This window comes from Phascolarctos cinereus, unplaced genomic scaffold (assembly GCF_003287225.1).
Source record: "Phascolarctos cinereus isolate Bilbo 61053 unplaced genomic scaffold, phaCin_HiC Scaffold_5;HRSCAF=322, whole genome shotgun sequence".
NCBI lineage: Eukaryota > Metazoa > Chordata > Mammalia > Diprotodontia > Phascolarctidae > Phascolarctos > Phascolarctos cinereus.
In genome coordinates this window covers 327,229,710-327,243,918 of record NW_027555958.1, presented here as the reverse complement: position 1 = coordinate 327,243,918, position 14,209 = coordinate 327,229,710, and the positions used below count along the sequence as shown (strand labels likewise).

The following is a 14,209-nucleotide window of genomic DNA, read 5'->3' as shown; positions in this document are numbered from 1 at the left end:
GGGAGGACAGAGACTAGGGTCACATAAGATGGAAAGACATGATGTATTCCAATCTATACCACACTGACGACCCACAGATCCATTGACATTTCCACATATAAACATTCATGTGGTTATAGTTAGTGCAAAATGGTATCTACCTCTTGGAAAAAGATTCCTGGGTTTCTGTGAATGCTTTCTCTGTCCTCCCTTGGTAGGGTCTCCATAACTTCTTTCTATTTGCTTGTCTACAAGTACTAAATATTGTTTGGTGTTTAGCTGTTTATAGCATAAAAGGACCAGAAGGAGAAAGCTCAAAAGTCTTGGGTCTCTTCCATATTAAAGATACACTTTGAATCAAAGAAGAGGGGAAAGGGGAAAAAGTATCTACATAGATCCTACTATGTACCAGGCACTGTGGTAAGTACTTTTCACAAATATTATCTCATTGGATTCTCATAACAATCCTGTGAAGTAGTTACTACTGTTATTCCCATTTTATACACACCCACACACACACATACATCCTATTTCATATTCAGCCTACTATAGAGGAGGCTGCCTTTCCCAGCTATGCTTAGAATGCAATTAAAATGTAATCTCCTTGAGGGTAGGAAGTGTTTCACTTTTACCTTTTTATTCCCAGTACCAAGCACAGTATCAGACACACAGTGGGCACTCATTGATTTATTGGATCATCTCATATATATCCAGCAAGCCTAATTCACTAACAGCTTATATCTCTTCCCTTATTTTCTAGTGGCAGGGGCAGGGGGGGATGAGGGAGGAGGGGGGAAGAAAATTGTCTGATTAAAAGCAGTTCTCTAACCCTCTTTTTTTCATTTACCTTCCCTGGGTAAGGTCTCCTTCCAAATAGTCATCATTAGTAGACCTATCCATAATAGACTGTCAGCTGTCCGTAGCTTTATCACCTTCCCCACTCCCCAATCCCACCTTCCATGGCTGAGTACATAGGAGAAAAGGAAAGCACAAGACATTTCTAAGACCAGGACTTTACTTGGAAATTCAGACACTTTTCAGCTGTGTACAAATTGTGTACAAGCCTCAACTGTGTGGCAAAGATACTAGAGTGGTTCGCCATGTCCTTCTCCAGTTCATTTTACAAATGAAGAAACTGAGGCAAACATGATTAAGTGACTTACTCAGGATGACTTAGTTTAGTGAGTGTCTGAGGCTAGATTTGAACTCACAAAAGTAAGTCTTCCTGACTCCAGGCCCAGCACTCAATTCACTGAGCCACCTAGCTGCCCCCTTGGAAATTATCTGGAGAAATGAGAATCTTCATCAAGAAAAATAATTTTGGAAACTGAATACATCCAAACGAAGTTTCTAACACACAGGTCATCTGTTTCTCCTCCTTTCCCTTTTCCTCTTCCTGTTCCTCCTCCTCTTACCAGTTGTGATCTGAATCAGTAAAATGAGCATTGACTTTCAAATTAGGAGTCCTGGGTTCAATTTCCTTCCGGGATGGGCTTACTACTTGTGTGACCTTAGGCAAGTCACTTAACATCCTTAGGCCTTAGTTTCCTCACTCATAAAATCAGATGGCATGTGAGGTCCCTTCCAACTCTAGATCTATGATCCTGAATTGTACTCATATATGAAAGCACAAAGGGTAGACACCCTGCAATGATTCAGGACAGGACAATCAAGATGGTGAAGGGTACTGAGGTCATACTACATAGGGATCATTTGAAGGAACCCAGTATGTTTAGAAAAACTTATAGGGACATGATGCTGCCTTCAAATATCAAAGGACTATGACATTGATTGGTCCCAAAGGACAGAGGTAGGAGCAATGAGGAGGTTAAGAGGAAGAATCAGAAAAAGGTAAAGATAAGTTCAAAGTTAGGACAAGTTTACTGACATTTAAAAGTATTTCAAAGTAGACTGGGCTCTCTATCTCATAATCCTGAATCTATATTACTGGAAATCTTCAAGAAAAAGCATGTCTCTCAGTTGTATCCAACTCTTCATGACCCCCATTTGGGGTTTTCTTGCCAAAGATACAGGAGTGCCATTTCCTTCTCCAGCTCATTTACATATGAGGAAACTAAGGCAAACAGGTTAAGTGACTTGCCCAGAGTCACACAGCTATTAAGTGTCTGAGGCCAGATTTGAACTCGGGAAGATAAGTTTCCATGACTCCAGGCCTGGCACTTTATCTACTGTGCCACCTAGCAAAAACTAGGAAACCACTTGTCAGGGATATTGTAGAGAGAATTCCTGTTCTAGTAGGAGTGGACTAGATGAAAGGTTCTTAATCTGAGGTCCATGAACATTAAAAAAAATTTTATGTTGTGATTATTTCAATATAATTGGTTTCCTTTGCAGTCCTATGTATTTTATTCATGAATTTAAAAACATTTGTCTAAGAAAGGATCTGTAGTCTTCACCAGACTTCCAAAAGGAGCCACAGAACAAAATAATAAAAAATTTAAGAACCCCTACCCGAGATGAACTCTGAGCTCCCTTCCAACTCTGAGATTCTGTGTGTCTGTGAGCTTAGACAAAGAAACTGGAGGGATCTCCTTGTGATTCAGTGGTATGGTTCTCACCTTTCATTGTATCCCTTAGTTCTTAGCACAGTCCCTGGCACATAGTAGGCACTTACTAAGCACTTATTGACATATTGACTTTGTTCTTCTTTAAAAATAGAACAAAACAAAATCAGAAATATGCTCCTCAACTTATACCCAAGCCAATGTTTTCCAAACTGACTAATAGTCTGTTTTACCCTCTTCTGAAGACTGGGAGACACCTCAGGAACCTGCTGAGTCATGTAGCAACTGGAAAGAAGACTGAGCTGTTTCTGCCTGGTGCAGATAATGTGGATTTTTCATGGCAGGAGTAGGGCGGGCCGCAGCTCTCCATTTCCCGCCCACACCTCCAATAGCTAGTTGTATTAGATAGTCCCCAGCAAATCTTCCTTTCCTCTTGGAAGAGAATAGTTGGGGTTTGGTCTCCATTGGAACTAGTTGTTCAGGCAAAGAGAGAACTCTTACCAAGGGAGATCGTGAGTACAGAACTTCCCTTAGTACAAAATGCTATTAATGCAGCTTGTTCTTTCTATCTTATCCCTAACAAGGGCTTTCAGTGAAGGACATTGTGCTTTTTGTTGTTGTTGTTGTTGTTTTTCAGAAAACAGGAGAATTTTTATTTTTAATTTTTCCATATGGAACAATAGTTTTCATGAGGTGTTGTGTCTTTGAGTTCTGAGTAAAGTGGGAATTCAGAATAACCCTTGGTTCATTGTGTTGTTTGGGGACATATTACAATTTTTATCTGGGGTTTGAACTTTCAAGCAATAGATTCAAAGAATGAGCCCATTCTATGTATATACCAGCAGTAATCAGCAATACATTATAGGCAAAGGCATTAAGGGAAGGTTCAAAGACTTGGCTAAATAAGAACTCATTGCACCTGATTCCAAATGAATTGGGTGGGACTGATAGAGATGCTACTCTACACAGGAATGGCCTTCCCATAATACATAATATTTTCAAATGGGAGGTTTTGGTCATTATGTAGGGGAAAGAGATTGTCAGGACAAACTTCTTTGTACAGAGAGGAGATGGAATTTATAGTGCTGAAGATAACATAAAAGTTTATGAATTCACTTCTCAAATATTCAGTATTCATGAGAAACATATGATGGCTAGGCTGAAATTTACCTTGGTGTATTATCTATGAAAACAGAGATTATTAAACAAATTAATAGTGTGAACAAGTTACTCTATTCAATTCACCATTTCTTAAGAGTCAACTACCTGTATATGCTAGGCACTGCTGATACAAAGATGAAACATGGAATAATCTCTGATCTCAGAGAGCTTATAATTAAATAATTTTTGTATATCTCTATAATCAGAGACCATTTTGAAAAACTTTGAGTATATGTTTGTGCAATGTCAAACTCTTCTTAGCCATTAAAGCAAATCTAGAAGAAAACACTCTTCATAAATCAATTCCCATTTCTCCAAGTCTTTGAAAACAAGAGAATTATATTCCTTTAAAATATTCTGTAATTCAGACTTCTCACTAATCCAAAATAATTTAACAAAATTAGCAGACATTTACTTTAGTTATTAGTTAGCAGAACCAAGACTTCAAGAAAGTTGGTGGAGCAGATTTGGACTTTTCCCAAAGACCATTCCCCTGAGAAGCTCAATAGATCATGAGATCATAGGCTTCAGACCTGAAATGGATCTGAGAGATAATATAATCCAATTCTTTATTTTACATGGGAGGAGACTGAGGGCCACAGAGACTGTGACTTGTCCAAAGTTACACAGGGAACAAACAACAGAGCCAATAAAACTCTGGTTCCTTGACTCAAATCCAATGCTACTAGCTCATGTGGTAGCCAAAGTAGGGAGAAAGGGAGGCTTGTTTTAGTGGTGATGGTTGTGGATATGCTGTGGTTAGTTAAGGGCTATAATGATGTTACAAGCTAAAAAAAATTGTGGGGTATATAGAATGAGACATACATGGCCAATGAGTGAATTTATTTTGCTTGACTATACTTATCAACCATGGGGAGAAGGACAAGATGGGTGGTAATAGTGGTAGTAATGCAAAAAGAAAAAAAAGAGCATATTGAAATATTAAAAAATACACAGAAGAGAGAAAAGGGAAGTCCAGAAGGAGATATAGACATGCAAAGCAGTGTTGATAACTCTCATTTTAAGTTTAATATATGCTTTTTAAAAAGTGATATGTGATAAAGATGTATATCTTCTTATTTCCTCTATCTGTTCTTTTTTGTGTATTGCTCACATCTATTGATGTTTGTTTAGTTTATAATTTAAAAAAAAAAGAAACTAAAAAATATATATCTTGGCAGAGCATCGAGTAATGCAGACATTATGGGAAAGAGAGTAAAAATTTCTCAGCAAGCCATTGACAGAAGTTTTTAACCTTATAGATAATGGAGAGTGCTGGAATAAAAGTGCTGGAAACAGCTGAAGAGATCCAGGAAAGGCGACGAGAAGTGTTGAGTCGGTACCAACGTTTCAAAGAGCTTGTTGCTGAACGTGGTCAGAAACTTGAAGATTCCTACCACTATCAGGTTTTCCGGCGAGATGCAGATGACCTGGAGAAATGGATCTTGGAGAAAATTAAGATTGCTTCTGATGAGAACTACAGAGACCCAACTAATATACAGGTCACTTAGTAGACTCTATATAAATGTTTTTCCCCAGCACAGGCTTTGAATCTTAGGAAAGACAAAAATATATTTCTGTGGGATGGAATCAGGATCAGGGTCATAAAGAAAAAGGAAAGAGCCAGTGAAGTAGGAGCCTCAAGGAAATTGGGCTAGAAGGAAAGATGATATCTTGCTATGTTTACCAAGTTTTCAGATAAAATCCTAGAGAATTGAGACTGGAAGGAGGGAGTGATGTAAAAAGAGATAGGTTCATTTGGTCTAAATGATATGCAAAACTTTATGTGCCCACCCATTCAAAGTCCCTGTAATGTTAGGCTAGAGAGTTGAGTTTCTAAAGATTGAGTTTTCATGACAGCCCACATGATGTCACTGGGAGATGAGGTCTGAAGTAAAATACTGTGGAGGCAAAACTTAATGTCTCATTACTGCATCTATTGCAGGAAATCTTTGGTTACTCTCAGTATCCAATTTCCCAAAGAGCTAGTCTTGTACCATATGTAACCCAATAAGAGAATAGAGGAGAAAAGGCAGCTCAATAGAGAGATTAAAGTCAATGTAACAGTTGACCCAGGCATCATCATGGGGAAAGTAATAGGGAGAAGGTGGTCACTCTTCTGAAAGGAATGATAAATGTACTATGGAGGAATTGTGATAGGGGACAGAGAGCTAAGTGTGGTGGCCCCATTTTCAGCAACACTTAGTTATTCCTTTCCACTGCAGAGAAGAAACATTTAATTTATTTTATTCACTATTGTAGAAAGCAGTTGAGATCGTGGAGGTGTGGTGGTGGTGGTGGTGGAATTCCTTATTGGGGACGGTGCTTAGGTCTATGTAGGTAAGGGCAGGACCACTTATGCAAAATGATGCAGAGTAAAGAAAGAATTGATAATACACACTGACTATGACCATGTTTAAAAAAAATTCTGCATAGATGATGAAGAGACCAAAAAGGTATGCATGAATTATAATTATTTTGTTCTTCCATTGATGTTCTCATGCTCATTGGGGACAAGAGATGTTTCCTTTTTGGCAAACTATAAAAGGCTGGATGTCATGTCATCATATATTTAGAGCTTGGAGGGACCATAAGTCTATAGTTTTCTGTTAAAATTTAGTCCTTTTTTTATTTTATTTTTTTGATGGTGTTATCTTTATAATCAACATACACAGCCCCTTACCTTTGGTATCTGATTTTCTTAAAAATTTTGCCATAAACATTCTTCTCCTTCCTTTCATACTCTCCTACCTCTGGAGAACAATTAATTCTAAAATGTGGGTACCGTAGCCATATTCATTGGTTGTCAACTTACCTCAGAATGAAAGAAGGGACAAGGTGAACTCTGATGATTTCTAGAGGATCTTGGGAAGTGGGAGTGGGGTATGGAATTCCCTAACCATCTTCTCTGGCTTGTAAACTACAGGGGAAATACCAGAAACATCAATCCTTTGAAGCTGAGGTGCAAGCAAAATCTAGGGTGATTCCTGAGCTGGAAGAAATTAGGAGAGTTCGATTTGCTGAAGGACATTTCGCTCATGAGGACACCAAAGTGAGTGGAGTTCTAGAATCAATCAATTGGTCAACCAATTAAATGCCCCTTATGTTGCCAGACACTGTACCAGGTCTTGATAGAAAGTTAAACTACTCATTCTCAAGGAGCTTACATTCACTCTATTAGGGGAGACAACATGTGCATATAGTATTACATACAAATGAATGCAAGACAAATGCAAGATTGTTAAATATAAAAGTGTTAGGGTAGAGTGAGGGCATTAGAAGTTGGAGGGGGAACCTTTATGTAGAAAGTACTTGAATCTTATCTTGTTTAGCGAGGACCCTCCTGACCACTGCTTCACTGAATGGTGTCATCTATCTACCTATCTCTCTATCTATCTCTCTATCTATCTATCTATTTGCTAGTGAGCTATTTATTTAAGTACTCTATTATCATTATCTATATGTAGACATTCAAATGTAGAATGACAGCATGTAGAAGATTCTTGAATCTTTAAGTGCTTCTCTCTACATATGTAAATATATTTTACATATATTATGTGACTATATTATATATTGATATATTAATATTATATCATATATTCATAATATGTTCATATGATATGTTGATTATTATATCAATATATAACATGTTCATATCATATATACACACATACACATATATTGAATCACTCCCTTTAAGATTCAAGTACCTTTTACATGATATCATTTTATATACACACACATATATATATACATACACACATATACATATATTCAATATGCATGTATGTGTATACACACCTATACACATGTATATATAATCACTTCCTTCAAGATTCAATATATATGTATACACATATGCATATGCAAACATACACACATATGTGTATATACATATATATACATGTATATATATATATATATATATATATATATATATGTATGTATGTATATGCAAATACATATATATTTTTTCATGAAGCCATTCCAAAAGACATTATGTTCCACTGGAGATCATTGTATCCATCTCTTTCTTTTCCCAATCTCTGAATCTATGCAACCATTTATCATTCAGTGGTAACCCAATAGGGGATTCCATTTATGTGTAGGCAGGAAGTGAAGGTCCTTTAGATTTAAAAACATCGTCAATCCCTGCCCCCCCATCCCACCTCTCACTCCACTCCAAGGACGTTCTGATGAAGTGCAAGCTAAGGTAGGGCATAGGTTCCTGGTCTGCCATCTTCTTCCCTATAGCCTTTTCTGCTCTTCTGAGGCATGTCTAACAAAGGGCAGCTGGATGATGAGAGGACTAGAGACTATGCCATAGGATAATTGATTGAAGGAACTGATTATGTATAATCTAGAGAGAGGAAGACATGAGGCACATGAGCTTTAATCAAGGGCTTCATGGACTATACTTGGAAGAGAACCTTATGCTGCTTAATCCTAGAGGGTAGAACTAGGAGTAATGAGTAAAAATTTCCAAGAAGCCTATTTCCAGTCCCAAAAACAAGGAACATTTTTCCAGTAGAATATAAGCTTCTTGAGTGTAAGCATTTTTTTGTTTGTTTTGGAATTCTCAGCACTTGGTAAAGTTAAGTGCACATATCCTGTGCTTCATAAATGTTTGTTACGTTGACTATAAATACAATAGCTATACTAAGGAAGAAAAGGTTCCCTGTGAAGTAAATCCTTCTCTGGAGGTCTTCCAATGGAGGGTAGATAAACACTTGTTGGAAATGCTCTAGAGGATGGCCCTTCTTAGATGTGAGTTAGGTACAATGACCTCTGAGCTCCCTTCTAATTTTGAGCTCTTGGTTCTGTGATTGCTCTTTCTAGGCACATCTGGAAGAGTTGAAGAGACTGTGGGATTTGCTTTTGGAGCTGACGGGGGAGAAGGGTGCCCGGCTGTTGCAAGTCCTGAAGCTGCAGCAGTACTTGCAGGAGTGTGCTGATATCCTAGAGTGGATCAATGACAAGGTAAGAAACAGAGTGGCCTGTAGCTGGCCTATCACCTCAGTCTAGTAACAATTTAATGAAAGAGAATGGGGATAAGGGTAGAGTTAAAGTAGGGATGTTTTACTCCCTGTTAGTGATGAAGGAAGGAGAGGCCCAATCGAGAATGGGGATGGATGAGTCCTGTGGCAATTGGGATGGGGGAGGAGAAAAGGTTACCTCTGGATATATTGTATTCCAGAATAAAGCATGACATACACAAGATGAACTGAAAACAAGTGATATTGAATGATTTATCCCAAAGCATGAAGGAATAAATGAGAATCTATACAATTAATTATATTCATAGTGACATTGAAGTTAAAAAATACTTCAGAGATAATCTAATCTACCCCTTTCCCCACTCCCATTATATATATGCACAAAGTTAAGTACTAGAGAATCTAAGTGACTGTTTTCTCCCTTCCTATCACAATACTGGATGCCTCTCAAGAAACTTTATAATTATTCTAGAATATGTCCGATAAACATTTTCAGCTCCAATTTCATCCTTTCAGGACTCAGTGACTCATCTATCCTTTTAATGGATGCCTTTGCTGCTATGGTATTAGTGATACCTTGGAAATATGTGTGCCTTCTGGACACTTGAAGAATAGTCCTTCCTGGGTTGAATGAGCTCCCTCAAAACAGGCTATGCGAATTGTGATAGTTTTAGGTCACCAGGCAGTGTTTTCAAGGGTTCCTATGACTATTTTTCTCATTGGAAGCTGAGAGCAGGTGACTTCGTGGGCCATGAGGCAAATGCCATATGTGCCAAGAGGAATCCTATCCTACCATTTAATCTCGCCTGAGTGGATTTCCCTTGGCACTTCTTTTAATATTCTCTTTATTTAGTTTCTGCCCATGAGATATTTCTGGTGTCCAGACCCTGCTAGAGAATTTCTTGAATTGCTCTGTACCCCCACAGGAAGCCATTGTAACCTCAGCAGAACTGGGTGAAGACTGGGAGAGGGCCGAGATACTGCACAAGAAATTTGAGGAGTTCCAGGCTGATTTGACAGCCCGTGAAGGACGAGTGGCTTCAGTGAATGAGTTTGCTAACCAGTGTGCTCAGGTAACATGGGAACAGGAGATACAGTCCCAGGGGAAAGCACAGTGGCCATAGTGGGTAACAGGTGCTTGACAAACCATGATAGATGCAGCAGAGGGGTGAGTGTAACACATATAGGGAGAAAGAGGAGTGGTTTGTCTCCTGAGAAAAAAGCCCTAAGCACAGATGTTGACTGTCCTTTCTAGTCCCAGTGCTGTCCTCTGGAAGGATAGGGAGGGGTACCAATAGGTAAGAACAATCAATTTTTGCTTTTCCACACTCACAGAATCACATAGTACTGTGATGAAACAAGAAAGTCAGAGGAGACATTTCTGTTTGACTTTGGAATGAATTACAGATTTTTCTTTTCCCAAAGGAAAGAGATTTTCCTTCTATTTTTAAGGCTAATAGTAAAATGAGCATTCATATTAATGCTAAACACAGGCTGACTTTGGGAGAAACATCATATGGGTATTCTGGGTAACAGGAGGAAGGCAGACTAAACTATTAGTATGTAGCATAAGTGAATAAGTAACTCATCATTGATTATCCCCATAGAGATAACTAAGAGGCGACTATCTGGTGCTGTTCCATTACCTCATCTTATTTAGAGGATAATCCTGGACCATGAGGATCAGTCTGTCCATGTTGCTGATGGTCAGCGACTTTCCTGTAGTACTTGCTCTGTGGTATGGGGCCCAGGACAGGAGCCTATATGTCCTGATAACCCATTAAAACTTTTTTCTGTTCAGACGTAGTCATTGACCTTTCCCAATTTTCATCCTCCACTCCTTGAATTTTTCAAGTAGTATTTCCTAGTGGATAGAGAGCTGGACTTGGATTCACGTACCTCTGACAAACATTGGCTTTATAATCCTGGGAAGCCATTTAATGTCTCAGTGCTATGTGCAATTCTCTGAATGCAAGTCCTAGGTGCTGACCTGCATTGTTAAGGGGGTTTTCCTCACCTGGGAGATTCCTATGCCAATGAAATCACAGGTTTAGTTTCTATCCCTAACAAGAACAAAAACAAATCCCCTTTGTGTTAGACTTCATCTGCCTCCAGTAACCCCTAACTTCTATATTGTTTTGGTCCCCAAAGGAAGGTCACCCCCAACTGGACCTAATCAAGTCAAAGCGGGATGAAGTAAATACCAACTGGCAACGTCTTCAGGGGTTAGCTCTCCAGAGACGTGGCACTCTATCTGATGCTGCCGACTTGCAGCGTTTCAACAGGTACTGATATATTAACTCTGGGGCCTTTTAAGGCCACTGATGAAGTGTGACCTCTGGGGCTAGGAAATTTTATAATATATAGTTTATTCTTTCATATCAATTGTTTAATTGAGAGCATCTTGGTATGGTGGTGGCAAGTATAGTTGGAGGATGCAGGTGCTAAAGTGTTGGTGGTAGAAAGATTATTGAGGATGGGGAGGGATTTAGAGCTGAAGTCCTTATAGCCTCAAGAAGACACAGGGATGTCCTTAAGTGCGTGGCCCAAATAATGGCCCCTTAGCACTCCCTCTCTTTCTGTAAGGGAAGCATTTTCCACTTAGAAAGGATGAATTCCCATGTCAGAAAGTGTGTTCAGGGATGAGCCTCCAGGGGGTTAGTTATAACTGAAGTGATAGCATAAAAAAATGAACCTGAAAAGATTGCTTGCTGTATCATTCCTCTCCCTCCTCCCTTTTGAAAAAGAGCCGAGTGGTGAATCTCTCCTCCCTTCCTCCCTCCCCCCTGCAAAAATCCTAATGCTTGTTGGTGATCCAGAGTCAATGAACAGGACCCAGGGAAAGGAAGCCCTGAGGAAAGAGTAGGATACAAGTTTTGAACAGAGTAAATGGAGTGCTTCACATAACCCAGCCAGTGTTCATGGGGCTACCATATCCAAATCACTAAAACAGGAACCAGAAAAGGAGTTTAAGGCAATAGTCCAAAGACAGACCACCAAATCAGGAAGAACACTCTCTGAAGCAGTGCAGTTGATATTGGTGAAATGGTGCTTTAACTCATACAAACTTTGATTCACACAAATATTCATTTATACTCACCTTGGAGCTGGTTTATTGGTCATGAACACTGCACAGATGATCTGACCAACGCCCCGAAGTCTACTGCTCAGCATGGAGGCTAATGCCAGGGAGGGAAAGATCTTATCTTGGCAATCATGCCCTCTGCTGGTTGCCCTGTGGCTGTGATGCTGTTCCCCTAGTTCCCCAGAGTCCCTCCAAATTTGAAACTTATCTATGTGTCTGGTAGGGATGTTGCTGAAGCCATTCAGTGGATCAAGGAGAAGGAGCCTCTTCTTACCTCAGAAGACTTTGGCAAAGACCTGGTTAGCTCCGAAGCCCTGTTCCACAGCCACAAGGGCCTGGAAAGGAGCCTAGCTGTCATGGACGACAAGGTAAGCACCAGGAATAGCTGGCTTCTTAAATTGAGATGTTATCTTAATCATCCACCTTTCTCCAGAACCGACTGCAACTAAATCACCATGGATGGATGAAAAATTATCCTGTATATAAAAATGACAAACAAAAAATTCTCATCAGTTTGTGGTCCAGAAGCCCTTGCTTCTATCTAACAAAGACTCTTGCTGGTACAACTTTTCTGTTTCTTTTGGGCCTACCTATGACTTCCTTCTCCCCCAAAACACTGGAAATCCATTATTCAATCCCCTTCTAAGCTTTTCTTCAGGCTAAATGATGCTACCTTTCTCTTTCAGCTAGGTGAAGCAGAGGTGTTCTACAGCCCAGCCAAAAATTGCTTAATTTCTTAATAACTCCCCAATCGCAGCAATCACCAATGTCATCTCATGCTTAGCTCCTTAATCAGCAAAACAAAGCCACACATGTCATTCCCCTTTCATGTCTTTGTTCCTGAGTTTAGGTCCTTGGCCTTCTCCTTACAGTTTTCCCTCTCCACGTCTATGTCCAATTGGGGAATCCAAAATAAATCCCTAGACTACATGCAGGTGATTGCTATTGGGTCTTATGGAGTATGTGTTTACAGCCCCTCCACAGTAAATAAAAAGAAAACTGTCAATGACTGGGAAGTTGTCATTGCCCTGAGGCTTTGATTTGGAATACCCTCCCTCAGAAATTTCGTCTGGCAGAATCATTTAGTGGGAAGAGCACTGGATCTGCAGCCTGGGAAGCTGGGTTCAAATCCTAGCTTTGCCACTCACTATCTGTGTAGATTTGGGTAAGACACTTCTCTCTGGGCCTCAATTTCATGTCTGCAAAATAAGGGAGGTGGTATAAGATAAAAAGTTCTCAAAGGTCCCTTCTACTGTGCCTCTAAATCTTTGATAGCACATATTTGTTTTGTCGATTGAAGGGAAATAATCATCCATATCAATGAGTTCTAGGTAAGTACTGAAATTGGTTTTTCATCTTATAGGTGAAAGAGCTGTGTGCTAAGGCAGATAAACTACAGGTTTCCCATCCCTCAGATGCATCTCAGATCCAGGAGAAGAAAGAAGATCTATCCTCTAACTGGGAACGTATTCAGGCTCTAGCCACCAAAAGACATGCCAAGCTTCAGGCTTCATACTGGTAGGAAAAAATCCATCCCAGGGCCTCTTCACTTCCAGATCTGGGGAGGGGGTAGGGGTGGAGAGAGGCAAAGTGGTAAAAATTATAACAAGGATCTCTGATTTGCTATTTGAATGGAGGATGAGAGTATAAATCTCTGTAGGTTAACCCTCTGTAGATTTACAGAAGGTTAGGAAGATTAGTTTCTTTTGTCCTCAGTGGTTCTCTTCACTGAGCAGCATGTGTGTATGTGTGTGCATATATGTATGTGTGTGTGTGTATATATGTATATTGTATATATATATTTATGTATATGTATACTTACATATACACAACACACACATATATTGATTGTATATACACACATATATACACATGGATATGCAACATAGATATATAGATATAAAATATGAGATTGGGCTCTCCTAGTTGTAAGAATGCAAATTATAAATGTAGTACCTATGTATCTATATGAATGGATAGATCAATAGATATGTATAGGGATATATGTATATACATATGTACATGTGTTTTATACACACACACAACACACATACGCATACCCATAGATAATTAGATGCTTCTATAGATATAGCTACATATATAGGTCAGTTTTCATCCTTATAACTAGGATAGCATATGTTTTCTCATTTATAAAATGAGGGTATTGTACTCATTGACTTCTAAGCTTCCTTCCAGCCCTAAACCTATAAGCCAAGAGTCCATGAGGCCTCTTCTAGTTCTAGCTTTAAGATCCTATGGTTTATTCCATGCAGTTAAACAGTTTGCAAGTGTTCTGATTTACAACAGTGGCAATAATTCTGAAAGGTGGTACTTCTAATTATTTGTATCAACAGAAGATGACCAGTAAAGTTTATTTTGTTGCACAAAATTAATCTGAATGATTGTAATCCCTCATATTAATAAAGTACTTTTAATTTTGTAAAATGCTTTCAAAACGGGGT

At 39.1% G+C, this 14,209-nt stretch overlaps 1 protein-coding gene across 1 annotated transcript in view; it reads left to right on the top strand.

The window, feature by feature from the left end:
* Positions 1-2,905: 2,905 nt before the first annotated feature.
* The window catches only part of SPTA1 (spectrin alpha, erythrocytic 1), a 103,610-nt gene continuing 92,306 nt past the window's right edge, over positions 2,906-14,209 (top strand). The window contains 8 exon segments of the mRNA XM_078156189.1: positions 2,906-3,016; positions 4,928-5,167; positions 6,592-6,717; positions 8,505-8,645; positions 9,589-9,735; positions 10,814-10,947; positions 11,971-12,115; positions 13,111-13,265. Of these exon segments, the coding sequence (XP_078012315.1) occupies positions 4,931-5,167; positions 6,592-6,717; positions 8,505-8,645; positions 9,589-9,735; positions 10,814-10,947; positions 11,971-12,115; positions 13,111-13,265 (1,085 nt within the window). The 5' untranslated portion in view covers positions 2,906-3,016; positions 4,928-4,930.